Source organism: Bidens hawaiensis, unplaced genomic scaffold (assembly GCF_021521415.1).
Source record: "Bidens hawaiensis isolate Kalapana, Puna unplaced genomic scaffold, B.hawaiensis_p1.1 tig00022174_1, whole genome shotgun sequence".
In the NCBI taxonomy this organism is placed as follows: Eukaryota; Viridiplantae; Streptophyta; class Magnoliopsida; order Asterales; family Asteraceae; genus Bidens; species Bidens hawaiensis.
Genome location: NW_027493441.1, coordinates 306,846 through 320,359, shown reverse-complemented (window position 1 = coordinate 320,359; position 13,514 = coordinate 306,846). Strand labels below are relative to the sequence as shown.

At 34.1% G+C, this 13,514-nt stretch overlaps 1 protein-coding gene across 1 annotated transcript; it reads left to right on the top strand.

Annotated features, from left to right (window-relative positions):
• The first annotated feature begins 10,669 nt into the window (after positions 1-10,669).
• LOC143564902 (protein TRIGALACTOSYLDIACYLGLYCEROL 4, chloroplastic-like) lies at positions 10,670-12,736 on the top strand. The gene is made up of 5 exons (XM_077052040.1): positions 10,670-10,822; positions 10,908-10,911; positions 11,373-11,816; positions 11,905-12,143; positions 12,371-12,736. Exons 1-5 carry the CDS (start codon positions 10,670-10,672, stop codon positions 12,554-12,556), a joined length of 1,026 nt encoding a protein of 341 aa, XP_076908155.1. The 3' UTR covers positions 12,557-12,736.
• The last annotated feature ends 778 nt before the right edge of the window (positions 12,737-13,514 follow it).

Below are 13,514 nucleotides of genomic sequence, written 5' to 3'. Positions count from 1 at the left end.
TTTATATTGAGTTTGAAGAAAATGCATTATATATACGAGTCAAGTTATTCTACAAAGGGTAACAAAAATGAGAAGTGTGAAAAACCATAAATAATTGACATGTGTCAAGTGGGGATCAAAAGAAAATGGGTACTATAGAGGTAATTATACACATTTTCTCTCTTCACATGCAAGGAACACGTTAATACCCCCATCATTTTAGAACGTTTATAACTTTTTCGTATGATATTTAAAAAAAATAATCATAATAACAAGCGTTTTTTATCCTTAATATGAGTGTGATTTTTGTTATATAAAATTTAAAAACAAAATCACGTCATTGTGTCTTTTCGCACACCATGGTGTCTTTTTTCGTCTTTGTGTCTTTTCGCACACCATTGTGTCTTTTCGCTTACCATTGTGTCTTTTTTCGTCATTGTGTCTTTTCGCACACCATTGTGTTTTTTCGCTTATCATTGTGTCTTTTTTCGTCATTGTGTCTTTCAACTCATCATTACGTTTTTTTAAATACTAATAACACCGTTGTGTGATAATAATATGTAAAAAATGATAAAATAACAACAAATTATCTAACATATAAAACACAAATATTAATACATGTTACACAATAACTTGAAACGTAAAACATAATAGTGAATACGTATAACACAATGACCCAAAACGGAAGACACAATGGTGAATACGTATAACACAATGACCTAAAATGTAAGACACAATGGTGAATATATATAACACAATGACTTGAAACGTAAAACACAATGGAAACAACATATTACACAATGACTTGAACGTAATATACGATGAACGTAATACTATTTTTCTCAAATTAAATGAATTTGTCATATGTCGATCCGAATAAAAGACAGTGAACGTATTACACAATGACTAAAAGTTAATGACAAACAAAACGACACAATGACGTAATGTTTGTTTTAATTTTTGTCTTTAATATGAGTACCAATTGAAAAATATAATGATCAAAATCTATAATACACTTCATATGAAAACTCAACTAAATGACACAATGAACAACAAAAAAACACAATTAAAAAACCCATTAACTATTTTTATATAACAATATGATACTCATATTAAAGATAAAAAACGCTTATTATTATGGTGAACTTTTTTTAAAAATAATAATGTCGTATGAAAAAGTTATGAACATTTAAAAATGATGGGGGAATTGACATGTGTCTTGCATGTGGAGAGAGAAAGTCAACAAAGGCGGTTATTGTCTTCATGTCATTTCCATCAATTTTTATTTATTAAATTAATCTTAGTCATTTAAATCTAAGATCAATAGACTAGATTCTTTCTCACCCTTCTTATTTTTATTGTCATTTGTATTTTAACTTTACCATTATATATATATATATATATATATATATATATATATATATATATATATGCATATATATATATATATATATATATATGTGTGTGTGTGAGAATCAAATCCCATTCTGTCTTATCGATCTTGTTATGACATTTGAATTCTTTATATTGTTTTTATTATTGTATATGTTCTTAAATCTTGAGTTGAGGTTGGGATTTGGGGTAAGCATTCTTATGGATAATAACTTTCAGATTCAGTATTTATGATGGATGCCCTTAAGTTCTGCATAGCAGAAAACAAAGTAGTCACGGGGATTGAGTTTAACGTTTAAATAGGCCACTAACCAGTTACCAGTCCACTAAGGTATCTTCTTTGTTCAGAAATTCCTGGTAGATGGCAGGCCAAGTTTTCTTTTTTACTTAATTTACCAAACAAAGAAATTCGAATCGTCTTCCAACTAGTTTCTTTCATAACCTCTTGAAAACCATCCTCCTAGAAAAAGTTGAAATTTACTTAATAAACTGTTTAAATAAGAATGATTCAATAAATTATTTTATGCTATACTTTGATAGGATGTAAGATTAGGGTTATATAGACTAACATGTTACACAACTGACCCTATACTAATATATATAATTATCTTATAATACTATTAAAACAATACATAATGTTTCAAGTAGTGTTCCCACATAATGTCACGTCTTTGACAAGTCACATATTTCCCTTTTTATTATTGTTAAATCATTTCAAAACCTTTTTTTATTAAATAAAAAATACTTGACGAAGACGGGATTCGAACCCGGGTGTGAAACCAAGATAAATGTTTCAAGAAAATCCCCTCTAGCCATTCCACCAGGCTCTAATGATGTCTTTCTCTAGAAAAATAAACACACACACACATATATATATAGACATACGGTGTAGTGTACATGTGCTATAAATGGAAAACTAAAAATTAATCCTAAAAAGAAATTGAATCATATATATTCAATGCTTCAAAATCAATAAAATAAATACAAAATCTTGAGAAAATAATAAACAAATGGATATTAACTCAAATATTATATATAAAAATTTGTTATATATATATATATACACACACACACTATTATTTATTACGTCATCCGGGTCAATGTCCGGTCCGCCCTCCCCGGGTCGGTCTGACCTGTGACCCGGTAAGGAGCTCGGGTCGACATCCGGTCCGGGTTTAAAAACATTGCATAGACCATATTTAAACCTTAAGATTTTCCAACCCTAATAATTTTAATCTCTCTCTCTCTTTCGGCTTATTACCTCCACCATCTCCTATATTCCGGTAATGTAGATGAGGATTAATCGTTTTTCGGTAAGGTTATATTTATACTATAATAGCCAAAATGTTACATGATTTTTACGGTAAGGTTTTATATTTATTTTAATTGTTATATGATTTTGTTAGGTTGTTTATCAAAACCCGGTAAGGAGCTCGGGTCGACATCTGGTCCGGGTTTAAAAACATTGCATAGACCATATTTAAACCTTAAGATTTTCCAACCCTAATCATTTTAATATCTCTCTCTCTCTCTCTCTCTCTCTCTCTCTCTCTTTCGGCTTATTACCTCCACCATCTTCTATATATTATTGGTAATGTAGATAAGGATTAATCGTTTTTCGGTAAGGTTATATTTTATACTCTAATAGCCAACAATGTTATATGATTTTTACGGTAAGGTTTTATATTTATTTTAATTGTTATATGATTTTGTTAGGTTGTTTATCAAAATCCAAGATTGAATTGATATTATGAAGTTATTACGGTTTTCCGGTAAGGTTTTATTTGCTACTCTAATGTTCGATTATCATATTATTCCTTATTTCATTTACAATTGTTTTTGTTTTTCGTTTTGTTTGTATTTATATTTATTATTATATGATTTTCTTATAATCTCTTTAGGTTCTATATCAAAATCGAAGATACAATGGAAACTTTCCATACTTCGTTTTTCTAGTAACGCGACTCAAATATTCCGGTTATCAATTAGAACATCAATTTTACATTTGTTTACATAATTCAAATCTTCCATAATTGGTAATTTATTTATTATGTGATATTAATATTAATATTTAATTTTCTCATTTCAGGTTATGTCCCCAACTTAATATAGCTAATTTCATGGATTGAGGATTTGTTAATAAGATTTCTTATTTTTTGTTTAATATTGATGTATATTTTTATTATTATTCATGTATTTGTGTATTTTTCACAATTCATGTAATTTATCCGATTTTTATATAATCAATCATATATTGTTTTTGTTTAAAGTCTATTTAATATATTTTAATAATTTTGATTCTTTTGAAATTTAATATCATAGCCAATTAATTCACCAATGTCAACACAATTTAAAACATTATTATACTTTCCAATATTATCCTACTTTACATTTTAAAATAATACACATTTAATATGACATTTTAGAAAACGATTTTCACCATTCAAATTCGGATTCTCACCATTTATATGAAGTTTACAAAGATATGTTATATGGTTTGACTTTCACCAGTTATTCAAAAACCGAATTTGAATGAATCTGACAATTTCATAATTTTTCAATATTCATACCTTAAATAAAAAAAAAACATATTTTTAATAACCATTTCTAAATATTTAAAGTTATTATAATTATCTCTATTTAGTTTAATTATAATTAATTAGTGAAATTAGTAGAATTAAAATTTATTGTTTCGATTTAACTTAATACATTTAACTAAAGGTATTTGAATCGAAATAAAACAAAAGTATAATTAAAAAATACTTATAATAAAGTACATCTTTATTTATTTATTAATGTTGAAATGAAACTCATGTTATTTCAGTCAATAATTAACAAAGACATTTATTTGGCTCGAATGCCAGCCGTATGTTTATCAATGACTACTTATTTGAAAATGAAGAATACAAAAGCAGTTATATAACAATTACTGTATGTTTTTTTCTTCCTATATTTTTTTAATATGTTACTTTTATTTAATAACAATATTTGTCATTTGCAGTTTTTTGGATTGCTAAATGGTAATGATTTGAACATTCACAGACCAATTCCATTGAAGTTGTTGTCATCTCCTGATGAAGAGTTTTTGAAAGTAATATCTTTCTATAATATCTGCGTGATTTGCACAATAATCTTGGTATACTTGCTGGTTATATTTTTTAAAGTTTCCTATTGATTTTTTTATTCCATATTCTATAAAGATTAATTAGTTTATTACTTTTGGCAGCCGAAAAGTATCATTTTGCTCGGAACATATTTGTGTTGATTGAATATGTTGTCTATATTCATATGGTTTGTTGATATGTTTTTTCACCCGTGTGTAACACAAACTATATCCTAGTTGGGTGAATAAGAAGATACTAGTTTCGGCTATAACGGGTTCCAACTTTTTTTCTTATAAATAACCAAATTATATGAACTGGTAAAAAGTATTAATTAATTTTTATTTTTCACAGCTCTTTTCTCAATTATTAGTTGAGTTGATTTGATGTAAATAAGTAATTTATTTATTGATTTGATATTATTAGTTAAGTTGATGTGATGTAAATTAGTAATTTATTTATTGATTTGACATGAATTGGTAAAATAAAATTTTGAACCAGGTTACTCGAACCAATCATTATACTAACAAAAATGGAAAAATAAAAATAAAAAATAGAGATTGTAACTTGAAACATCATGCGTGGAAGCTAACAAACACCAAGTAGTTTCAACTTTAACCTACCTTTGTTGGTATCTTAGCCTTTGGCCGTCGTCTATCTGCAAGATATCCTTTTTTTTTTTTTTTTGAACGGCATCTACAAAGATCTCTAACACAACACTTGTTTTCTTTCTGCTAATCATAAAAGATCAGATCTAATTAACAACCCTCATGGGCAACAGATCTGTCCTTGTTCTTCTGATAAATCTCAGATCTGGAAGCACTGCTCTCAGATCCGTCCGAGGTACGTAATTTGGATATGAGAATTAATCGTTTGGATGTTTTTAATGAAATCAAATGCCATATTACGAATCTTGATTTACCCAGGCTTAATTTATCTATCTATCTATCTATTTATGCAACAACAACATATATATATATATATATATGAAACCTTTGACCGGTGTTATGGTTAGCTAGATGTTTTTGTTTAGCTAGGTTTATATTTTATATTAATTAATTAATTTTTAATTTTTATGTTGTTTGCGATGGACAGGAAATGGTACGTGTTTGCATCCAACGGCTTGCTTTCGGGTACATCTCAGTTTAGATCATGTTTTTGTTCAGGTATCTGTTGATGATTAATATATATATATATATATATATATATGCTTTCGGGTACATCTCAGTTTAGATCATGTTTTTGTTCAGGTATCTGTTGATGATTAATATATATATATATATATATATATATATATATATATATATATATATATATTGTTCACAGTTGAAATTGCTAAGCCCATAGACTGATCATCCATCATGTGTTACAAGTTCCATTTGAAGGTACTTGTTAATCCTTTAATACCAACTTAATAAAACGAAATATATTAACTTAATGTGTGAATGCACAGCCGGAGACATAAACTTCATTAAATCTCCATGTGGCACTTTCAGGTTGTAACTGATAAAGAAAAGGAAATAAAAAGAAGGGTGTTCTGTATTTGTGACCATTATCTGGAAGATGAGGTATTTGCAAAGAAGAAAATGGCTTTGAGAAATGAAGATTGCCTCTTTTTTTATAAGGTGCTCTCTGAACTACCAGCTAGCTATCTAGGACAAACATCCAGATATATAAAAAAAATTATTAGTCAACGAACACGAACAAGGGCGTGTTCTTGTTTTTAAAAAAATAACTGGTAGGATTATTTTATTTAACATGATTTTAAAAGATGATAAACAATAACCCTTACATAAATATTTAAAATGAAATGATTTTATAAAATAGTGTCTTAAATTCAAAACCTAATGTCAGACAGAGTCTCACGATTCGTGTAACTATTTAAAATAATCTATACATATGAGTTTATAAGGGGCCCATTATTTATTCGCACGGGTCTATGAAGGTCAACGCTTTTTCAGGGACGGCCTTGAATATGGTTATATATTACGGTTTTATAACGGCTTAGAATATGATTTTTTTTATATTGTTAAAGGTGGATAAATTTTTTTAATTTGTTAAACCCGAAACCAGAACCGAATTAACCCGAACCGTTTAACCCAAAACCCGAACAAACCGAACTTATTTGGGTCGGTTCTTGGGTCAATTTGTTTTGAGCTCAAACCCGAACAACGCGACCTGAACAAACCGAAACCCGAATAAATAGCCCGAAGAACACCCATAGGCTAAACGTACTGGGGCGAGGGTTGGGGCGACAAGGGGGTGTAACACCGCCCCCCCCCCCCCCCCCCCGGCGATTTTTGGGCGAAAAGTGGCGGGAGCGGAGAGTTGTCGTCGCCAAGCATGTGTATGTGTTTTGTGTGTGTATATTATTATTATATACATGTGTGTGATAGATATATATGTGTGTGTATATATATATTATATTACTATTTGTTGTCCCTATACCATTACACCCTAAAAACAAAAACTCACCCTTTGTTGACTGGGTGTCACATGACGCAAATCTCCCCAATTTGTAGCCCCTCCACTACACATAGCCTAAGATATTTTTCACTAGGAGCTAGGACAAAATAAAAAATGAGGAGTTACGAGTTATAGTTTATGTGTGAGATTCGATGTGGGATGGCTAATGTTAGTGTGGGTAGGGTTAGAGGTGCATAAATCGGGTTTTTTCTAATACACGGGTTCGGGTATGGAATCAGTTTTGGGTATGATCGGGTATTGAAAATCGGGTATTGAAAGAAATCAAGTAGGGTTCGGGTAGGGTCTTGAGGAGAAAAACTCAACCCTATGCACCCGGGTAGGGTATGATCGGGTTCGAGTATAACCGGGTTTTGGAACCGAGTATGTGTCCGAGTACGACCGTGTATTAATACCCGGTTTTGAATTTGTAATTTTTTATTCATTTTAAATTTGTTTAAAATTTAAATTTGCTTTGTAATTTATAAGAATTATTAAACTATTTTACAAAAACCATAAATCTACTTAAGTGCAAATTATATACTTAATAATATGCATTTTAAAAAAGCTTAAACATAAAAGTATACTATTAAAACACAGGTACTATTTCGGGTATTAAAAAATTGGTATCAGGTATAACCGGGTATGGATATAGGGTATGACTGGTTCCGGGTATTTACGGGTATAAATCGGGTACGGTTCCGAGTACGGGTATTAAGCTCAAAAGGCATACACTATCCATACCCTACGGGTAGGGTCGGTTCCGATTTCGGGTATAGAATACCCGGGTATCGGATCCGGTTCCGGGTACGGGTTTTTTGTGCACCTCTAGGTAGGGTAGGTGAACACGAACACGGGCCATGTAAAATCCAAGCGAACACGATTGAACAAAAATAAACGAAACATTAAGTAGACAAGCAAATTCTTATGCTTTTTGATATAAAAATAAGTGTTGCGAAACATGTGTTGGTTGGTTTGTTTGTTTGTTTGTTTGTTTAAATGAAGTCAAATTCTCATGCTTTTTGTCTTTTGATATAAAAATAAGTGTTGCTAAGAAACCCAAAATTCAATTACATTAAAAAAAGATATGAATGGGTCATGGGTTGGGTAAAGTAAACCGAGGTGTGGGTGTTAGGAACAAAGCGGCGCGCGGAAGCGAAACAGCACACACATGCACAACGATAAACACGCATAAACGAAAATATAAACGACACAAGAATTTAACGTGGTTCGGTCCCCGCGAGGGGACCTACGTCCACGGGCTGCAACTAGGTTTTCTTATTAGCTCAGAACAAAGATTACAATTACATGATGGGATATATATAATAAACAATATTAGGGTTAAACATAATTAGGAACCAAAACTGGGCCTCCTAATAAAACCGGCCCAAAGGCCTTCATAACCCAACAATCTCCCACTTGAAGGCCTTGCGATAAATTCCAGCCTGCCATCCAAGTAAATATAACAATCTCATTCATCCAGTAACTCTAGTAATCTTCAGTAATAGAAATCTACCAAGCCTCCAGCTCCAAGAACTAGCTAAAACTTCAACAAAAGAAGTTCTCCAAGCCTCCAGTTCTCTAGGAACAAACTAAGATTTCTACCAATCCACACCCTGGTTGCATCCGCCCTTCTCATCAGTTACCTGAAAGACCTATTGAAGCTCCCGAGAACTCCAATCCGGTCATCCCAGACCCAGCCATGACAAAACTCGCCAATGACTCATCCTCAATCTTAACCGACCCTCACTTACTCACACAACCGGCTTCAAAGACTTCCAGAGGATAAACACTCTCCAAATCAGCAGACTATACCATGAGAGATTTTCACATTCGGATTCCTGGTCCTCCGAACCCAACGTCCCTTTGGAAACAAACCTAGAACACACCTGCGTGCTCCCACTGTTACCAAAACCCCGAACATGTTCAGACCTCCTCCGAATACGCTCAAACTAACACCACTGTGGCTCCAGGCTTCATGTCTGCAAACTGAAACCCCTTAGCTCTACCCGATTCAGCGAGCCAAGACCTTATAACTCGGAAGTTGGTTCACTTCTTCCGACGATACAAAAAAAAACTCGTATCTTCCAAAAGTCTTTAATTAAAAGATTCAACAATGCTTCATTGAAGTGAGTAACAAATAAAGCATACCATAATCTTGAACCCAAGAGTCGTCACCGCCTTCACTGAGTCCCAATGCATCAACCCCAGATACATTCTCAAAAGCAGAATTCCAAACCTTTCGACATCGACCCTTAAAATGTCTCACCTCTACGCAACCTACCAAGTCGACTATGCCCAGCTCCCACTGTTTCTGTTATCCCAACCCATGCCACACCAACACTCCATGAGATGAACCCCACTCGTACTATCCCGGCAAATAACTTTACCCAACACGAGATTATGAACCTCTCAAATGGTGTACCACTGATCACCACCAAACAAGATATAACTTCACAATTCCAAACGAACAAGAAGTAATAATCACAGTTTCGAACCAGCTAACAGGCAAACAGCTATAACAACAGTAGAACTTTCATAAAATCAAGCGGTACCAAGGGTTCTATGACCGTACACACGATCAGTTAACTCAAACCCTAACCGAAAGATCATCCAAACGAGCAATAGTTTACATGACTTGCCACTAACCTCATTTTTTTTTTCACTTATGCCATCACCAGCACACCCGCTGGTTCCATTTTCTCCAAGTTTATCCATCACCAGTACTATATCCAAGTTCACATGACAAACCAATCAACCAAAATCCATAACCGTCAACATTCCGATCATAACCACCTCGTCTTCAGTTATAACAATAACAAACGAGAACAAATCGAAAACAGTGAACAGACACAACAAGGGCACGGGCCTAAACTTGACGATTGTTCAACAGAACACTGCCAAATAAACCGATTTGCTCTTGCAATAACCGATAAATCAACTAACTGTAAATAAACTATATAAAGTTACCTCAGACTAATCTCTTGCAAACAAATCTGAACCCGAACCTAAATGGTCTTCACAAAACCCGGTTCCCTAATTTACGGTTGATAATAAATAGTCAAACCCTAACTCAGCCTGACAGCCACCAATCTTGACTGTCGATCACTGATGAACACGAACCAGAAATTAACCCTGCGATCTCCAAGAGTTATTCACGGTGACGGACCTACCCAACCCTAATCACCAAAAAACAGATTCGAACCAAAACCTTCTGCGAAATCGTTACCAGCGCAACGAACCGTGTGTCCAACAAGCCAAAGCTCTGATGCCACTTGTTAGGAACAAAGCGGCGCGCGGAAGCGAAACAGCACACACATGCACAACGATAAACACGCATAAACGAAAATATAAACGACACAAGAATTTAACGTGGTTCGGTCCCCGCGAGGGGACCTACGTCCACGGGCTGCAACTAGGTTTTCTTATTAGCTCAGAACAAAGATTACAATTACATGATGGGATATATATAATAAACAATATTAGGGTTAAACATAATTAGGAACCAAAACTGGGCCTCCTAATAAAACCGGCCCAAAGGCCTTCATAACCCAACAGTGGGTGGGTAGAAGAAAGAAGAGAAGATAAAATCTAGGGCTTGTATTCATTCACTCACTCAAACTCAAACTCAAACTCAAAACACAAATCACAAATGGCGAATCTGAGAACATCCATGGACGCCTCCTTCTTTGACCTCAACATATCGACTTCAAAAAGCTTTAGCACCATCGCCAATGGCCGGATCATTAGCCAGCAAAATGCTCCGGTTGAAACAGTTGTCTCTTTTGGGGCCAATGTCTCCTCGTTGGGGCGTTATTCCTTCTCTTGCTCCACTTTCATCACCTGACTCTTCAAACTCATGTGCTATATCAGCCTTTGAGTGCCTGGTATGTATGTTTATGTGCTAGTATTAATATTCTTTCTTTGTATCACTCATCTAGGGCTCTGCTTGTTTTGTTTTTTCGTGTGCAGGCATGTCGGCTTAGATGCCCTTTTTCGCCCAATTAGGCTCATAACCCAAGTTGGAGCTGGAGCTTTAAGCCCCGCTTCAACACTTACCAGAGTGCGACGGCACCGCCACTCGCTTATTTGACACCTCATGCTATTCGGCTGGCGTTTCTACCTATGCGAATTTCGGACAGTCCCTTTCGGCTTGGGGAAATATTGAGTATGATGATGCGAGCAGCGGTACGCGAATCAAGGGAGTGTGCTATTATTCTGTAAGTTTAATTCTGTTTATTTATTATACAAACATACTACTGTTAGTTAGTTAGTTAGAAGAATTATAATTAATCGATATCTACACTTCGTTTGTCTATTTTGGGAGGGGGTCAAGTGCAAAACCAAAACGAATCATGTTCACTTAGTTAATCGCTTAACCAAAACTAAAACCAAAACGAATTAATTAATACTATTTCTTTTTTATTCATACTTCAGCCTTCAGATCTTTATATACGCTCGAGGCAGCATTTCGAGAGGTTTTTATTGATCGTAATTGTCATTATTGGGAGCTGCCGGGCTCGATTTCTTTGGATTGCTTGTCTCTTCTCTCCGAATCGGGTTTGAGGGGTCGCGGCTGCGTTCATTGGAACGTCGGTTCTGCCAAGGCAGTTGGTCACAATATAAGTCACCTTCCAACGTCTTTGCTTCCAGGCTTATGTGCTAAAACCGCCTTTTCTTATGAGCAATGCAAAAATATTTGGACCAAACCCGTTAGAAAACAGAATTTAGTTATTAAAACTGAAACGGGTGAAACCGAGACCGAATCCGAAGCAGAAACAGAAACAGGTGAAACCCAAACGGGTGAGCTTGAGTTTGGCCATTGGAGGGCTTACAATGCATCCGCAAAGACACCTCATGTCACCGTGTCCGGAATCTTTGGTAAACTTCGTGATTTAATAACTTCCTTATGTGAGATTTTGCTGCTTTTTTACTGTTTGTATAAATGCATTTCAATGTTCAATGTTAGGTTGTACTTTGGAAGCATGGTTAAGCGAGAAAAGAGACCCGTTTGGTGCGGAGCTGTTCGGTTCTGTTTCTTTTGAGTTTCAACACGGCGAGTTTCGAAAAACTTATGGAGATTTTACGAAGTTTGATGCACGTGTTGATTCGCGTTTCGACATTGCTTCAGCTCTAGTCAACTGGTCTGCAAACAGTATAAATTCTTCTTCGTTTTTGCCCCGGCTAAATCTGAATCTACAGCAGCAGGTGCTACCTTTAACCCGAAACTAAATTATCTTTATTTTTACTTTTTTGGTCAATGGGTTAACTTTTGGTTTAAAAATTCGGTAAGTAACCGTTATAAAAGTTGTATGCTATGATGATGATGTTTTCATGGGTTATAGAGTTTTGCAAAATGCCTCCTCTTGGACTTTTGAGGTCAAAGTTCATATGAATATAAACATCTAAGACGTTGTTGACATTTATATTTGCAGATTGTTGGACCACTTGTTTTTAGGGTAAATTCAAAGGTTGCATTTGATTCAGCGAGTCCAAGTGTAGAGGATACAATATTTAGCTTTAATTACTCGGTTACGGACCCTGAGTCCGGGCAAGTGGTGGCTTGGTGGTCCCCAAAGAGAAAGGAGGGGATGTTTGAGATGCGGGTTATAGAGTTCTAAGTCAGAGCAGGCATCATATGCTGTTGTTATGTTGAATATCATGTGTTTTGGGGATTACTGATGACTGGATTTTGAAATTAATGTAATGCTGGTTCAATGACCATACTCATGGCAAGTAACTAAGCAGTCATGTATTAGAACTGTTACTAAAATTTGATATGTATGTGGTTGGATTTATGATTTACAAAGGCAGTAAGAATGTGAAGTCTGGTAATCTTTGGCCCATAAATGTAGTTGATTGTTGACAAGTCTGAAAATGCAGTTTGTGTCAGAGAAAAAAAATCATGTAACCATTTATCGGTTTACAGTTTTATTACAACTGAGGGGCATTTTATATGCCTTAATGCGGGTTAAATATTGATAAATGAGTGCGGCTTTTTAAACCGCTTGTTGCTTGAACTTGCTCACTGCTCGTTTGGAATTTGCTCGGAAAATGCTTGCTTGTTTTTCGCTCGATTGTAAATGAGCCACTCTGTTTGGTTTGGCTAGTAAACGAGCCAAGCAACGAGCAAATGTCCGCTCGGTTCGGATCGACGCGAACATTTTAAATTCATTATAATATATATTTTTGTTTTAATAATTATCTTGAATATTGAAAAACCGAATATTAAAATGATTGTTTATTAGATAAGTTACCTCTACTCCTTCACTCATGGTTCGATCGGTAAACTTCATCTTAATTCATCAATTGTTAGTTTATTAGACTATTTGGGTTTTGGTTTTTGGTTAGAATTAAACGAGCTAGAGAATGAGCTTAATGCTCGAGCATAAAAACAAGCCTCTTTAACAAACGAGCTCACGACCTTCACTTGTCGAGAACTTTAGCCAGTTATTTATATAACTTTTATTTAGTATATATTTTTATAATACTATTATTATATGAAAAATTATGAGAAAAATTATATTATGCCATACACAAAATTTATAATTATATAATAATTTATTTAATATATATTTT